A 15,290-nucleotide genomic window follows, 5' to 3' on the forward strand; every position below is an offset into this window, starting at 1 on the left:
TGTGAACCATCAGCACAGTGCCAGGCTCTGAATTCTCTTCCAGGTTTTTTTTCTTTTTTGACAAAAGGCTCATATTTTTAAAAATGCCTTCTAAATGTCTTAAGTGGATGATCCCATTTTTTTCTTCATAGAGCTATGGCTACAAAGAAATACTTTTTAAAAAACTTAAATGGAGACTTAATGTACCTTAAACATTTTTTTAAATAAAGGTGATGTACAGAGGATTACAATTATATAAGTCAGGTAAACATTGGACAATGTTACCCCTTCCCTTGCTCTCCCAAAAATTCCCTCCTCATTGTTTTTTTTTTTTTTTTTTTTTGGTCTGGTTGTGGGGCCTGAACTCTGGGCCTGGGCGCTGTCTCTCAGCTCTTCAGCTCAAGGCTAGCGCTCTACCACTTGAGCCACAGCGCCACTTCCGGCTTTTTTTTCTTTTTGCTTATGTGGTGCTGAGGAATCGAACCCAGGGCCTCATGCACGCAAGGCAAGCACTCTACCTCTGAGCCACCTTCCCAGCCCTCCTCATTGTTTTTTAAAAAAAGATAATATTGAACTTTTATTCATTCCTAGACTATTAAAGGCCTTTCTCAGGTCCATAGTCTGTTTCTCAGTTACTGAACAAATTTTGTACTTTTCTATTTTTTTATAGCTTCAGCTATCCAATCATGTTCTGTTGCTTTCTAAAATCTTCGTCTTCCCATTAAATTTTTCTTCTGAGATCTAGATCATGTATTCAGTGGCCAGTTCAGCATTTCCACTTACTTGAATACATTGTTGTTTTCCCCAGATTGTAGTTTACAACATTAGCTGTCATTCAAACAGCTTAGAAATAGCTTCAATTTTTGCTCTAGTGACGAATATTAAATTCTAATTATTACTATTTTTCCTCCTTTGTCTAGGCTGAGATCTCTGTTTTGTATTTGTGTGTTATCCTGGTTCTTTTGTTCTCCCTTAAGTTTTATCCCATTCTTTTATAGGATGACTTACATAATGCAGATCTGGCTGGTGGTGTGGCTCAGTGGAAAGATGCATACTAGGCCCAAGGCCTTGATTTCAAATCTCAGTACTGTCAAAAAAAAATGAAGGTCTGTTCAAGTAACTAGTTTTTATTACTCTCCTCCTCATTGTTTATATCCTGTTTCAGGAAGTTATTGACCACCTTTTGTGGACAGTGGAAATTTTGGATTTCAGAGGGAAATACAAATTGCTTATAAATATAGTTTACTAGTACCAGTAAGCAAATGGCATTTCTTAGAATTGGATTAAGCTTTTAAGTGGAAAAATCAATTGATTACCAGTTAAACATACTATCTTCATCACTCATCACAGTATATAGGATCCTCCTCTAGGTGGGTTCAACCTATTTCTGGCTCCACTAATCTAGTCTGTGCTTTAGTATTTTTGCACTTTGAAATCTCATATTCAGGAAGACACATTCTTGTAGAATGTCTGAACCTCTTCATTTCAGTGAAGGATACACCTGATGATACAGTATAGTCTTGTTTTCTTCCTTATTTTACTATGTTCTACACTGAACATGAAACCTTGTGTATCTCGTTTGTTCTTAAGGCTTCACAGTAGATCATAGCTCCTTTCATTCATATATTCTGCTAGGAACAATAACAGTTAAGGAAACTTTGTTAGTGTTTTATAATTACTAAATAAATGCAGAATCAAGTTCATTTTATTCTTTTCCCCTTGCACCCCTCCAGTGGTGCAAATCAAGCTGCGTCTTAGGTAAGACATATTCACACAGAATGAAAAGGTTCCTGGGTTAGGTTTCTGTTTTTTGTTTTTAACAGAACTGAAGGATTTGGATGAGGAGAAATGTTTTGTTACAGGGGTTCGTGTCCTTTGAGGATGTGTCTGTGGATTTCACCTGGGAGGAGTGGCAGGACCTGGATGATGCTCAGAGACGGCTCTACAGGGATGTGATGCTGGAGACCTACAGCAGCCTGGCGTCCCTGGGTGAGCAGAACAACACTGTCTTTGTCGATAAGTACAGAAACCACTTCTACGGTCTAAGATACCTCTTTATTATACTGAAGTGACACCTATTTATGGAATTCAGGTTGTTTCAGTATATAATACATGGAAAATGTATGACCTTCTTTGTATTGGGATCTTTTAAAAATCCTTGTTAGCTAATCTGAAATGTTGAAGTTCATTGTTGCTAACTATAGTTGTGCTTCTATGGTATCGAATGTTGGAATTTTATTCCTCCTCTCCAGTAGCTATCATCTCTCCATGCCTTTCTTCCACTCACCTTTCCATGCTCTGGTAATAATTATCATGTTATTTGAGATCAGTTTTATTTTCCATGTATAAGTGAGAATATTCAGCAGTCCTCACTTAACACGATTGCTCTCCAGTTCCATTCATGTTATTGCAAATGAGAAAATTATGTTTTTAAACAAATATAAAATGGTTAATAACTTCTTGTCTACATATGCCATATTTTCTTCACCCATGTTGTCTTGTAGTGTGAGTAGTACTATAATAAAATTGTAAGTGCAGATAATTTTATTTATTTATTTTTTGCCAGTCCTGGGGCGTGAACTCAGGGCAGAGGCACTGTGCTTGGGCTTCTTTTGCTCAAGGCTAGCACTTTACCACTTGAGCCACAGCACCACTTTGGGCTTTTTCTGTGTATGTTACTGAGGAATTAAACCCAGGGCTTCATGCATGCTAGGCCAGCACTCTACCACTGAGCCACCTTCCCAGCCCTGTTTAATAATGGAGTGTGAACTCAGGTCCCTGTGTCTGCTAAGCAGGTGCCTGGCTTTAAGGTTTCTTAAAATCATTCATTCTTTTGTTTTTCTGTTTAATTGCAAGATTACAGTCTATGAAGCCTGTGAAGTATAGACTCTTTCACAAAATATTTCAGTTGGTACTTCCTAAAGTGGAGATTATATCAGTCTTCAGTACACCTGATGGGGCAGTTTGGCACAAATTTGACATCATTTCCTGTTATTAGGTCATTGTATTGTCAAACCTGAGGTGATCTTCAGGTTGGAGCGAGGTTCTGGGCCATGGATGGTAGAAGCAGCTACAAGCTGGAGCTACACAGGTTAGTAAATGCAGTGAGTGACCAAATGAGGAGAGGTCATCAAATATTGGTCATGTTGAATGTTTTTCATCAATATCCACCTCCAGCTTGTCATCCTCACCTCCATTTCCTGTCCAGAGGAGAGCGATCTTACATATTGTATGTTTTAGTGTTTTATATGTATATGTATGTACGTGTGTGTGTGTGTGTGTGTGTGTGTGTGTGTGTGTGTGTGTGTGTAATGTATTGCAAAAGCCTAATCAGCTTACATTTACAAAAATTTGAAGTTGTATTCATTTTACACTTTTTTCTTGGTCCTGGGACTTGAACTCTGGGCCTGGGCGCTGTCCCTTAGCTCTTCAGCTCAAGGCTAGTGCCACTTGAGCTACAGTGCCACTTCCAGTTTTCTGGTGGTTTATTGGAGGTAAGAGTCTCACAGACCTTCCTGCCTGGGCTGGCTTTGAAGTGCATTCCTCCCATCTTAGCCTCCTGAGTAGCTATGATGATAGGCATGAGCCACCGGCGCCTGGCCATTTTTGTTATCTAGATATTTGCTCTAAGTTCTCAGCTTTCCTCTTTTTCTCCCTATTTTTATAGCTTATTCTTCCCCATGAAGAGTTTTTGATTTTTGGTTCTTTCTGTTGTTGGCATTTGATCGCCTTCTATAAACTATAAATTACAATTATGTCAAACACCTTAAAGCACTCACATTTTGTTGAGATTAAAAATGAAACAAATACATAGTTTTTTGTTTTTTGTTTTGCCAGTCCTGGAGTATGAACTCAGAGCCTGGGCAATGTCTCTGAGCTTCTTTTGCTCAAGGTAGCACTCTACCCATTGAGCAACAGTGCCTCAATCTACATATAATATTTGATAGTAAGGTAAGAATTATGAAGAATGTTTTACCAGGGTGAAAGGAAAAAAAAGGCAGTTTTATTATTAAAAAAAAGTCTAAAGGGAAGCAGTTTTAATAAGTTTAATAAGATTACTATTCACTTAAGATGACTATTTTAAAAATTATTGGCTGGGAAGGTTGCTTAGTGGTAGAGCGCTTGCCTTGCATGCATGAGGCCCTGTGTTCCATTCCTCAGCAACACATAAGCAGAAAAAGCTGCAAGTGGTGCTGTGGCTCAGTGGTGGAGTGCTAACCTTGAGCTGAAGAGCTGAGGGACAGTTCCCAGGTCCAGAGTTCATGACCAACAAAAAAAATAAAAATTATTTTTGCTTTTGCCTGTCTTGAGGCTTGAACTCAGGGCCTAAGTGCTGTCCTTGAGTCCCTTGGGACTCACGGCTAGCATTCTACCATTTGAGTCACTTCCCATTTTTTCTCAGTAATTTATTGGAGATAAAAGTCTCAGGGACTTTTCTGCCCGGGCTGGCTTTGAACTGCAATCCTCAGAACTCAGCTTCCTGAGTAGCTAGGATTACAGGTGTTAGACACCAGTGCCCAGCTAAGATTACTGTTGTCCAAATTTGATACACAATATGTATGTGAATATAAAATTTAGTCACAAGTGAACATGATTGTAATGAATTAAATGCCAGTATTTAAATTATAGTTTCTTCAGGCAGTTACCTAGGAAATTTGGTTTATGGAGCACAGCATCACAGATTGAGAAAGTGACAAGTACACAACACGGGAGCATCTTGGATTGTGAAGGACAAGTGAAATAAAGATTGATGTTGAAGCGTTCTGACTTACGTATAGGAATGGGAGTAGAGTTTCATTTCCTCTTCTCTATGGAAGTTATTGAAAGAGAACAAAGAAAATAAATTTATATAGTTGACTCTATTCAGGAACAGGACAGCTAACCATGTTAACTTTGCTAAAGCAGGTTACTATGAGAATAGGTCTTTTTTTTTTTTTTTTTTTAAATCAAAGTGTGTTACTTAAAATGTCCTGTTTTGGCCTGGTGGCTTGCCTCTTGTTAAGGAAAAGAGGGACTTCTTTGGGATAAGAAACAGTTTTTGAAATGTAAGGTCTTGTCAAACTTGTTTCTTCAATTTATTTTTTATTAGTTGTGGGGCTTGAGCTTGACTGGGCACTGTCTTTCAGCTCAAGGCTAGCGCTCTACCACTTGAGCCACAGTGCCACTTCAGTTTTCTGAGTGGTTTATTGGAGATAAGATCTCACGGACTTTCCTTTCCGGGCTGGGTGAACCAAGATCCTCACATCTCAGCCTCCTGAGTAGCTAGGATGACAAGCTGCTGGCTCCTGGCTTCATTTTTTTAAGTACACTTTTTTTTTTCTTTCAATTTTTTTGGCAGTCCTGGGGCTTGATCAGTGCTTGAGCACTGTCCCTAATAAGCTTCTTTTGCTCAAGGCTAGTACTCACCTCTTGAACCACACAGTATCACTTCTGTCTTTCTGAGTAGTTTATTGGAGATAAGAGTCTCAGTGCCTTCTAAGGACTGGCTCCGAATACAATCTTCAGGTCTTAGCCTCCTCAGTAGCTGGGATTATAGGCATGAGCCTCCTATATCCTTATAATTGGAGCCTATATCCTTATAATTGGAAGCTAACTTGTATTTGAAAAACCTTATGTTTCTACTGCAGTTCTTCAGGGAAGAGTGTCAGCCCTTTGTCTAAATTGTATTCCTGCTCAGTGAGATACAAACCTTACATCTTAGATAGTGAATCTTGGAAAACAGAGTAACAGCAACCAAAAAAAGCGAAATAGAGGTTTACCCAGAGATTTACCATTGTAGTGAAACCTATTTTAATTAAATATCTTTCCCATTTTTCAAAATAATATAACAACCCAAAGTAACAGAGTAATATGATTTGATACTATGAAATCAATGAATGTAATTTCTAATATTCATTATTGACAAAATCCACACATATTTTGAATTGTCTTTTGAAAGAAATCTTAGGTCATTAGTGCAGGAACCTTCTTCATTTTTATATTTGAATTTCTTAAAAAATGTTCATCTGTTGATCATGAATACAGCTCTTTGTATTTCATTTTAGATGTCCAGAAAGAGAATGACCTGAGTGAGACCAATCATGAAAATCAAGAGAGAGGTTTATGGCAACTTAGAGTTACCAGCAACAGCACATCAAAAGAGAAGGATGAATTCAGAAAAGTATTTAATGGGAACTCAAACCATGTTTCAAGTCTGACTGTAAAGAATAAAAAGCTTTCAGGAGTGACGCCCAAGACATTTGATATATGGCAGAAGGTGCATCTTTCTAGTAAGTCTGGTGAGGTGCAGGCTGGGGAGGAACCTGATGGCCTTCATCAATCTCAGAAGGCCCTCAGACATTCTGAGCATCTTCGTGTGCCTAACACAAGTCAAGGTAGGCAAAAGAACTTACAAAGAAAAGCTTGCAGCATGAAGGCACTGTGGAGACATAAGAGGCTATATATAGGACATACCTCTATTAAGGGTGCTGAATGTGGAAGGTCCTTTAATAAGGTAGCTCATACTACCCAAGAGGTGATTCAGGCAAGAGAGGAAACTTTTAAATATAATATATATGGGAAAACACTATATGAAAAGTCTAAACATACTAAACGTGAGAAAAGATGCAAGGGTCAAAAATATGAGTGTAGTGATTGTGAGAAACTTTTTATTAAGAAATCAAACCTTATAAAACATCAGAGAACACATACAGGGGAAAAGCCCTATAGATGTAATGAATGTGGGAAATTCTTCTGTCAGAAGATACAACTAACTGTACATCGAAGAAACCACAGAGGAGCAAAAGCCTATGAAGGTTATGAATGTGAAGAAAACTTTAACCAAAAGCAAAACCTCACCAGACATCAGAAACCTCAGACACGTGAAAAACCCTATGGATGCAATTTATGTGGAAAATCCTTTTATCGGAAGTCACACCTTTATAGGCATCAGAGAGTCCACACAGGGGTGAAACCCTACAAATGTATGTTTAAGGAATGTAGGAAAAGTTTCTTCCATAACTCATCCCTTATTATACATCAGAGAACTCACACAGGGGAGAAGCCCTATGAATGTAAAAAATGTAGGAAAACTTTCTACTCTAAGTCTGACTTGAATGTACATCAGAGAACTCACACGGGTAATAAACCATATGCATGTGAACAATGTAGGAAAACTTTTTACTCTAAGTCACACCTCAGTATACATCAGAAAATCCACACAGGTGACAGACCGTATGCTTGTGAAGAATGTAGGAAAACTTTCAACCGTAAGTCGAATTTCACTGTACATAAGAGAACTCATGCAGGTGATAAGCCCCATGAATGTAATACATGTGGAAAAACCTTTCATCGGAAGTCACATCTCCACATGCATCAGCGAACTCACACTGGTGAGAAACCACATGCATGTAAAGAATGTAGGAAAACCTTCTACCAGAAGTCTAGCCTTATCAGGCATCAGATAATTCACACAGGTAGCAAACCATATTCCTGTGAGGAATGTAGGAAAACTTTCCTACATAAGTCGTCCCTGACTGTACATCAGAGAAGTCACACAGGTAATAAACCATATACATGTGAAGAATGCAGAAAAGCTTTCTACTCCAAGTCACATCTCACTGTACATCAGAGAATTCACACAGGTGAAAAGCCCTATGAATGTAAGCAATGTACAAAAGCCTTTTACCAGAAATCACACCTCAGCAGGCACCAGGTAACTCATGGAAATGAGAAACAATTTGAATGTAAAGAATGCTTGAAAACTTTCTATCATAAGTCAACTCTCAAGACACATCAGAGAATTCATATGCGAGAGAATCCTGTAATAACGTTGTTTGAATGTGAAGAATGTTTGAAAACCTTCCACCATAAGTCATCTCTCAAGCTACATCAGAGAATTCATATGCGGAACAATTCTGTAAAAAATACGGAAAACACTTTTGCACAAGCCATCTTTACCAGCAAGTTCACATAGGGGAAACATCCTAAAATGACGGGAAAATTTGTGAGAAGGCATATCAACAGGTATCAAGGGACTGGGACGGTGGTCGTGCACAGCACAGACCTGCTCATTTCACTGGGACACAGCCCTACTTTTTTTTGGTTTGTTTGAAAGACCATGTACAGTGGAAATAGGTGCATATAGTGATCATTCATATGGCCCATATAAATGCTTCCATTAAGTTCTTTCTGATGAGGCCTGGCCTGAAGTCAGCAAGACCCTAGACTGGGCCAAATGGAAGGTTGTTGTGATTTAAGATGAACGTAACTAAAGAGCAAAGATCTTCCAGCTCCCGTCTGCTTAGTTTACACACGAGAAGTGCCCTGTTGAGCCATTGTATTTGCATTGCAATGTAAACCCAGTGTCCCTCACCTTGCAAAATTGTCACAAGGGAGAAACTGCTTTTACCTTTTATTCTGAAGTCACTTTATGAAAAACAATTACGTGAAGAAGTACCAATAACGAGTATGCCTTATAATGCAATTTTAATACATTGAGTAAATGAAGTCTTCATGAGTCACTCTAATTAATGTGAGAAATTTCCACAAATCTTTCTCAACTTTTTATGTTTCAGTAGTTTGTATTGAAGCAAAACTACCAGTGTCAGTAGTTTTGATGGTAATTTTTAAGTGGAAGTTATAGTATTGGAAATTATTTAAAAAAGTATCCAATTGTATACCAATAAATGAATATATTGCCACTCAGTATATTGGGTTGTATCTTGGAACATTTGTGGAAGTCATGAATGCAGGGTGAAGTCACTATTGGCATCTAGTGGGTAGCAGCCAGCCATGCTTTTAAACAACTTCCAGTGTACAGAATATTAATTCAAATTATATGATTTGTGTATGTGAACATTTTGTATAAAGAGAAATAACTTTCAAGAGTACGTGCACTTTGTAGTTGGAATTACATAGTGACTGAGCCTGAGATTGTATCTCTGCAATAGAATACAAGTCTGTCATGCACGAGGCTCTACTGTTTCCAGCATAAATACATGTATATATTATATATAAATATATGTAATGTGTATTATACATGGGAGATGTGTAGTGTGACATTGATTTTTCACAGTTGCTGGCCACCCAGTGGTACATGCCTGTAATCTCAGCTACTCAGGAATCTTAGGTGTAAGAATCGAGGTTTGAAAACAGCCCAGGCAGCAAGGCCATGAGACTTGTATCTCTCCAGTTAATCACCAAAAAGCCAGAAGTAGGGGTGTGGCTCAAGTAGTGGAATGCTATCTGAACAAAAAGGTCAAGGACAACACCTAGGTCCTGAGTTCAGGTAGGCCAAAGTACATTTAGTAGGAATATGTAGACATTCACAAATCAGACATTGTAAGTTGCTGAACCTGATGGTGAGTTCATCTGAACCATAGTTCTTAGGCCATCCAACTTAATGTCAACTAGTTTCTGAAAAACATTAATTCCCCAGTGTACAGCTATGTGTTGTCTAGCAGACATGGATACTCAACTCCATGCCCTTAGAGTTGGAGACCTATTGCTCCAGGCCTTAGAAGACAGACAGGGCTAGAAGCACTCACGTTTTAGAGGTTTATCACAGAGGGTAGTTCCACCACTTGACAGTTCTTTTAATCCTTGGCTCCCAGCAGCAGTGAGCAGTGGCATCAGCAAGAAACAGTAAGGTGGCACCTTCTATTGTTTGACATGTTACACAGCCCTCGGGTGCTGGGACCCCTGGCCTTCCAGGTGTTCTAAGTCTAAAGTATCAGGATCCTCAGCCTTCAACATCAGTGGTGTTACAGCCCTTGGGCCTCATGTGTTTGAAACTGAGTTGTCTGGCTGTTTACAGACCGCCGTCTTTCGGTTCTCTGCGCATTTGCCTTTCGTCAACTTCTGCCGCCCTTTGTTGACTCTGCTGTCTCTCGTTTCTGCCTCGGCTACTGACACTGCTCCCACCATTTTGCATTGCTTCTTTCGCTTACCAGCTCAGATTGTTGCTAAAGTTTGCAACACCAAGGGCGTTTGCAGCACTGAGGGCGTTTACTGGACAGTATTAACAGCATACTTACATAGCCAGAAGGGGTGTGTGGCAGAGTGTTTGCACCAGTCACAGCCTGTCATGCAAATGAAGATTTTTGTTTGTGCCAATTACGACACAGTCCCTTAGGCGAATGAAAAAATATGTGCATGTGCTGTAAGCCTTTGGGCTACCATGGGAGATGCTCCTCCACTGGGAATTACTGCGTATGATGGCACATAGCCCAGGCCAGGTGCTGCTGCCATGCACGTGTAGTCCTAACTATTCAGGAGGCTGAGATCTGAGAATCCTGGTTCCAAGCCAGACGGGGCAGGAACGTGAAACTCATCTCCAATTAATAACAGAAAAAGCCAGAAGTGGAGAGGGCCAGCCTTGAGCAAAAGGAGCTCAGGGACAGCACCCAGGACAAGAATTTTGAAGTCCCTGGACTGTAAAAACATCCCCTTCCCCCCAAAAGAACACATGCTGTTTGGAATGGTGCATGTGACAGTGCTTTCTATAGCAGGCTTTGCTTTAGCAGCTATTTCATACAGCTCCTGCAGAGTCTTCAAAACACCTGTCAGCATAGTCTATGCAGTTGGCTAACAGTTCTTCACTCAGAGCATCTGAGGCACAACAATCAATTAGGACACCAAACTTCCCTAGCCAGCTCAGTTTACATAAAGACCAAAAGGCATGTTTGTCATTAACAGATAACAGTGTTTGAAAGTTCTCTAATCTCCTGCCTAGTTGTCCAGGGAGAAGCAGGTCCCTCAATCTGTCTCTCAGGGAAAGCAAACACCATGTGAGGTTATGGAATCACAGATAAATAGACACAAGAGGACAGAAAAGGTAGTGGAAGGTGAGCTCCAGGAGAGAAAACTGAAGCAGAGACTCCACTAGCACACACGTCAGGAGCTTCCACGGTGCCATTTATGCCACCTTCCGCACAAGAGGGAACTGCCCGCCCTGGCACTCTCAAGGGTACACTCTATTCAAGTGTTTGGACCAGACACCTAAGTGGGCAGTTGGATACAGAAGTAGGCTGCATTGAGACCATGAGGTTTCTCTCCAGCCTGAACAGTTGTGGAGATGGGTAAGGATGTCAGTTAAATCATAACATGAATGTACTAAATGCCACTGTAGTATACATGCAGTGAGTTTCATGAAATGTATGATCTGTCTGTCTTTTTTGTTCAAGCCTAGCACTCTACCACATCAGCCACAGCTCCACTTCTAGCTTTTTTTTGGTGCTTAATTGGAGTTATGAGTCTCACGGACTTTCCTGTCTGGGCTGGTTTCCAATCCGGAAACTCAGATCTCAGCCTCCTCAGTAGCCAGGATTACAGGTATGAGCTACTGGTGCCTGGCTTGTTGCTCATTTTTTGTGAATCCTTAACCTGGTGTGTTAATATTACACTGATGACAATGTAAATTGTTGGTTTCCTAGTAGGGACACAGCCTAGGAACTAGGAAGTCTCACTAGAGTGTTTGGATAGAGCATTTGGAATAAAATTTAATTCCAGTCTCCAGCTTTGCTCAAAAGGTATACCAAATCATTTTTAAAGAAACAAGAAAAATATGGAAATACAGTCATTTGCAGTGTGACTTATCTTGTGTATGACGTTCCAACAGACCGCTAAACCAGACATCGGAAGTCAAGATCATTGCTCTATTTTCTATTTATTACTATTTGAATCTAATTCTACTTCAGGCCTCTGCTTAAATTCCTGGCACTAAAAAAAAAAAAAGATTTATGTATATTAAATGAGACTCTTCACAATTAGAACTGAAAACTTCCAAGATAAACTGCATGCATATGCTTTCACTAATCAATTTAGGCGACTACAAACTGTAATTATAAGTGAAATTTCATTTCTTCAGAGCTGTGTGTGCATGGCAGTGGCTTTTTGCCGTGCTCTGTATTGGTCGTGTCTTGCAGTGAATGACAGCGTGTCACTGGGGCAGGAAGGACTTGAGCGGCTTCAGTCCCACCCTTCACTGTCTCGGCCTCTATGTGCTGGGCTCCACACCAGTTTTTGAACAGGTGAGAGTAAAACTAATTTTTAGGTAAGCCAAATTAAGTCTCTAACGGCTGCTTCTTCCCACGGGAAGGCAGGGCTATTCCCACATTGCTGAGTGGTTCCGGAATCAGGTGGACAGCTTGCATCAGACCACGTGTTCCCCACCTGCTCCCTCGGGGCCGGAGAGCACCACACGGGATAGCAGCGGCTAATGAGGCGGAAATAACGAGGGAAGGTTTGGGAACTTAGAAAACTTTCTTTTTGTGTGTAAATGAAGTATTTGAACAATAGCCAGGGGACTTGTTACGCTCACAAGTAATGTTTAGAGTTCTGTCTCCTGAGAGCCCCTTCCTCTTGCATCACACATAGTTAAGTCTAAAACCTAAGTGTGTTCCTGTAGGAACACACGGACGCAGGGGTAGCGACCAGGAAGTGAGTGTCACCCTGGGACTGAGGGATTGTTGTCCCCAAGCATCTGCAGGAGGAACGGTGGAAGCAAAAAACAAATGAAGGTATTAGAGGATGCAGGAGTTGGCCTGCGCCTGTCACGGTGGCCCACGGGCCTGCAGTGTGGCAGAACTTCTAGAGCTCGAAGCAGATCATTCTGTTGCCTTGCCATCAAGTTTTTTGAGTAACATGAAAATAGAACATTGGAAAATTAATTTTTTTGTTAAAGTAATTTGGCTGGCGTCTTTCTACTCTTTAAGAAACACAGGGAAACATCCTCGAATCATTCCTCTTGCACATTCTTTGTTGTTGGCGTGGGGTGTCAGCTGACTTTCAAAAGCATGCACTTCTTGGGGCATAAGATTTTTGTTGCTTCAGGAAAAGAAAGAAAACTGAAATCAGGATTTGGTTATTGTGACTCACACTTTGTAATCCTAGCTACTCAAAAAGAGGACTTAAGAAGGATTGTAGTTTGAAGTGGAGGTGTGGCTCTAGTGGTAGAACACCAGCCTTGAGTGAAAACGCTAAGCAAGAGCACAGGGCCCTGAGTTCAAGCCCACTGTTCACTGTGCACAGCCAGCAAAGTGTGGAAACAAAATACTCACTGGGCGCAGCTGCGGCTGCTGCGTGTTCCTTGCCCCGCCCGGCACTTCTCAGATGGCAGTCGCACAACCTTCTGACATTGCCTTCTTGTCTTGGTAAATCCCTAGCCAGTCTTTACTTTTTCTTACTCTCTTGGCTTGGTAAATTTTTACCAACCCTTGGCTCCAAAAGTCTGTGGTAAAGCTTACGGTAAGACTGCTGACCATGATCTATCTTTCTGGGGCTTTCTCTGTCCTTTCCCTATCCCTGCGTCCTACGCGGGTGAAGAGCTGGCTGCTCTGCCCTCTCCATTTCCAGTTCCTCACATGTTTACTTTCAAATCCTCTTATTCACACCTCAGGCAACATCTGCCCCGAGGAAGGACTGTTTCTGTGTGTAGAGGACTCAGTACTGGTGGTTAAGTCCTTCTTGTCCCAACCCTTCTTTGGTTCAATCTGGACAGAACTGTGTAGGTTCACTTCCTGTTGGAGAGACTTCTCACCCCCAAGTGAATGACACCTTGCAGCCCAGAGCTGTCCTCCACCTCCAGGGCCCTTTGATTCCATCAGCTCATTAGAGGCCATGGTGGACCCAGCCCCTCCAGCTGATTGGGCCCTTTCTATCCAGACAGGACACCCAGGGAGACTTAGAGCACTGGACCCCCCTCTTCTGACAGGGGACGTTACTTGTGACTCACCATGTGCCGCGTTCTCCAACACTGGGTTGAATTTGATCCTCAAATGCTTAAAAAACAAATCTAAGGGCTGGGAAAGGGGCTCAGTGGTAGAGCGCTTGCCTTGCATGCATGAGGCCCTGGGTTTGATTCCTCAATACCACATAAGCAGAAAAAGCCAGAAGTGGTGCTGTGGCCCAAGTGGTAGAGCGCTCGCCTTGAGCTGAAGAGCTGAGGGACAGCGCCCAGGCCCAGAGTTCAGCAGGCCTCATGACCAACCAAAACCCCCCACAAAAACCTAATCATTCCTTGTCTAAAAGTCTTCTGTAACTTAGCAACTAGAGGATGTGGGGCAAATTTCTTAAATTTTTGTTACCATATTCAAATTTTGTGTTTTTTAAATGTGCCCCATGATTTTCCTTCCTATTTTGCTTCTAAATCAAACTTTGATGGGGAAGATAATTTTTAATTTTTCTACCAGCAATGGAGCTAGAACTTAGGGCTTCATCTTCTTGTTTAGCTTTTTATGCTCACGTCTGGCACTCTACTGACTAGCTATATCTCAATTAGTCCACTGTGTTGGCTCTGAATCATGATTCTCAGATTTCATCCTTCTGGGTAGCTTGAATTATAGGTGTAACTGGAAAGAATTTCTATTGCATATTTCATTATATATATGTATATATATCCAGAATCACTACTTGAATTTTTAAATTATTTTAATCTCTTTGCCAAATTTCTCCAATACATTGGTTTTTCTTCAAAACAGTGATTTGATTTTAAATTCTTCCTGTGATCATACATCATCCTTTAGGGTTGTTGTTCCTTGATTCACACTAAATTCTGTGTGTTGAAAGTCCAGCCCTTAAAGTCCTCTGTCTGTCTGTCTGCCTGTCTGTCTGTCTGTCTCTCATCTCACAGGGACTTTTCTGCCCAAGGTGGTTTCAAACCATGACCCTCAGTTCTCAGCCTCCCAAATGGCTAGGATCACAGGTGCGTGCCCCAGCATTTGGCCGTGCTCATCTTTGTGCAGTGTGCGCCAGCCCCCGTTTCCTCAGTTAATTGAACAACCACCCCTCCACCCCCAAAAAACCCACTGTCTAGAACTGGACAGCAGAGGGCAGCCAAAGCACAGGCTGGCAAGCATGTACCACCAATGAGGGTGCTTGACTAAAATAGGCTACACCGGTTAGCTGCCTCCAGGGACTCCTGGGCCCATTCTGTAAGGCAGTGCTGCTGGCCAGCCGCTCTGACTGGAATGAAGAGCGGTCACTGCTGTCCCTTGCTCGCTGGCCCAGCCCCGTCCTCTCTGTGGCCATTTTCAAGGGCTTCAGCCTGCCGTCACTCACAGTGCCTCCCCTGTGCTGAATTACAAACTCACAGGTGGCACAGTTTTCTCCAGATTTCTTGGACTTACCGAAAGATTGACGCCAATGACTGGGAATTTGGTTCTTGTATCCCTTCTCCGTTCAGGTATCTGTAGAGCACTGCAGACTTTGTCATACAAGGCCGAGACTGAGATTATCCCTTAAAAAAAAGGAAAAAAATTCCTTTCAATAATATTCTTGGTAGAGAAAATGGGTATGTCCCTCCAGCTCCCTTGAACGTTGTTATTATTATT

At 41.3% G+C, this 15,290-nt stretch overlaps 1 protein-coding gene across 4 annotated transcripts in view; it reads left to right on the forward strand.

The window, feature by feature from the left end:
• LOC138810738 (zinc finger protein 39-like) overlaps positions 1-8,968 on the forward strand; it is an 18,192-nt gene extending 9,224 nt beyond the window's left edge. For 2 of the 4 annotated variants that reach the window (XM_069997936.1, XM_069997935.1), the window contains 4 exons: positions 978-1,085; positions 1,842-1,968; positions 2,978-3,070; positions 6,024-8,968. In XM_069997936.1, coding sequence (XP_069854037.1) covers positions 1,080-1,085; positions 1,842-1,968; positions 2,978-3,070; positions 6,024-7,933 — 2,136 coding nt within the window. In that variant the 5' untranslated portion in view covers positions 978-1,079 and the 3' untranslated portion in view covers positions 7,934-8,968. The remainder of the gene's footprint in view (positions 1-977; positions 1,086-1,841; positions 1,969-2,977; positions 3,071-6,023) is intronic. The other 2 variants (XM_069997938.1, XM_069997937.1) reach the window with 2 other exon arrangements.
• Positions 8,969-15,290: the final 6,322 nt, after the last annotated feature.

This window comes from Dipodomys merriami, unplaced genomic scaffold (genome assembly GCF_024711535.1).
Source record: "Dipodomys merriami isolate MVZ:Mamm:240054 unplaced genomic scaffold, mDipMer1.0.p SCAF_508, whole genome shotgun sequence".
Classification (NCBI taxonomy): Eukaryota; Metazoa; Chordata; class Mammalia; order Rodentia; family Heteromyidae; genus Dipodomys; species Dipodomys merriami.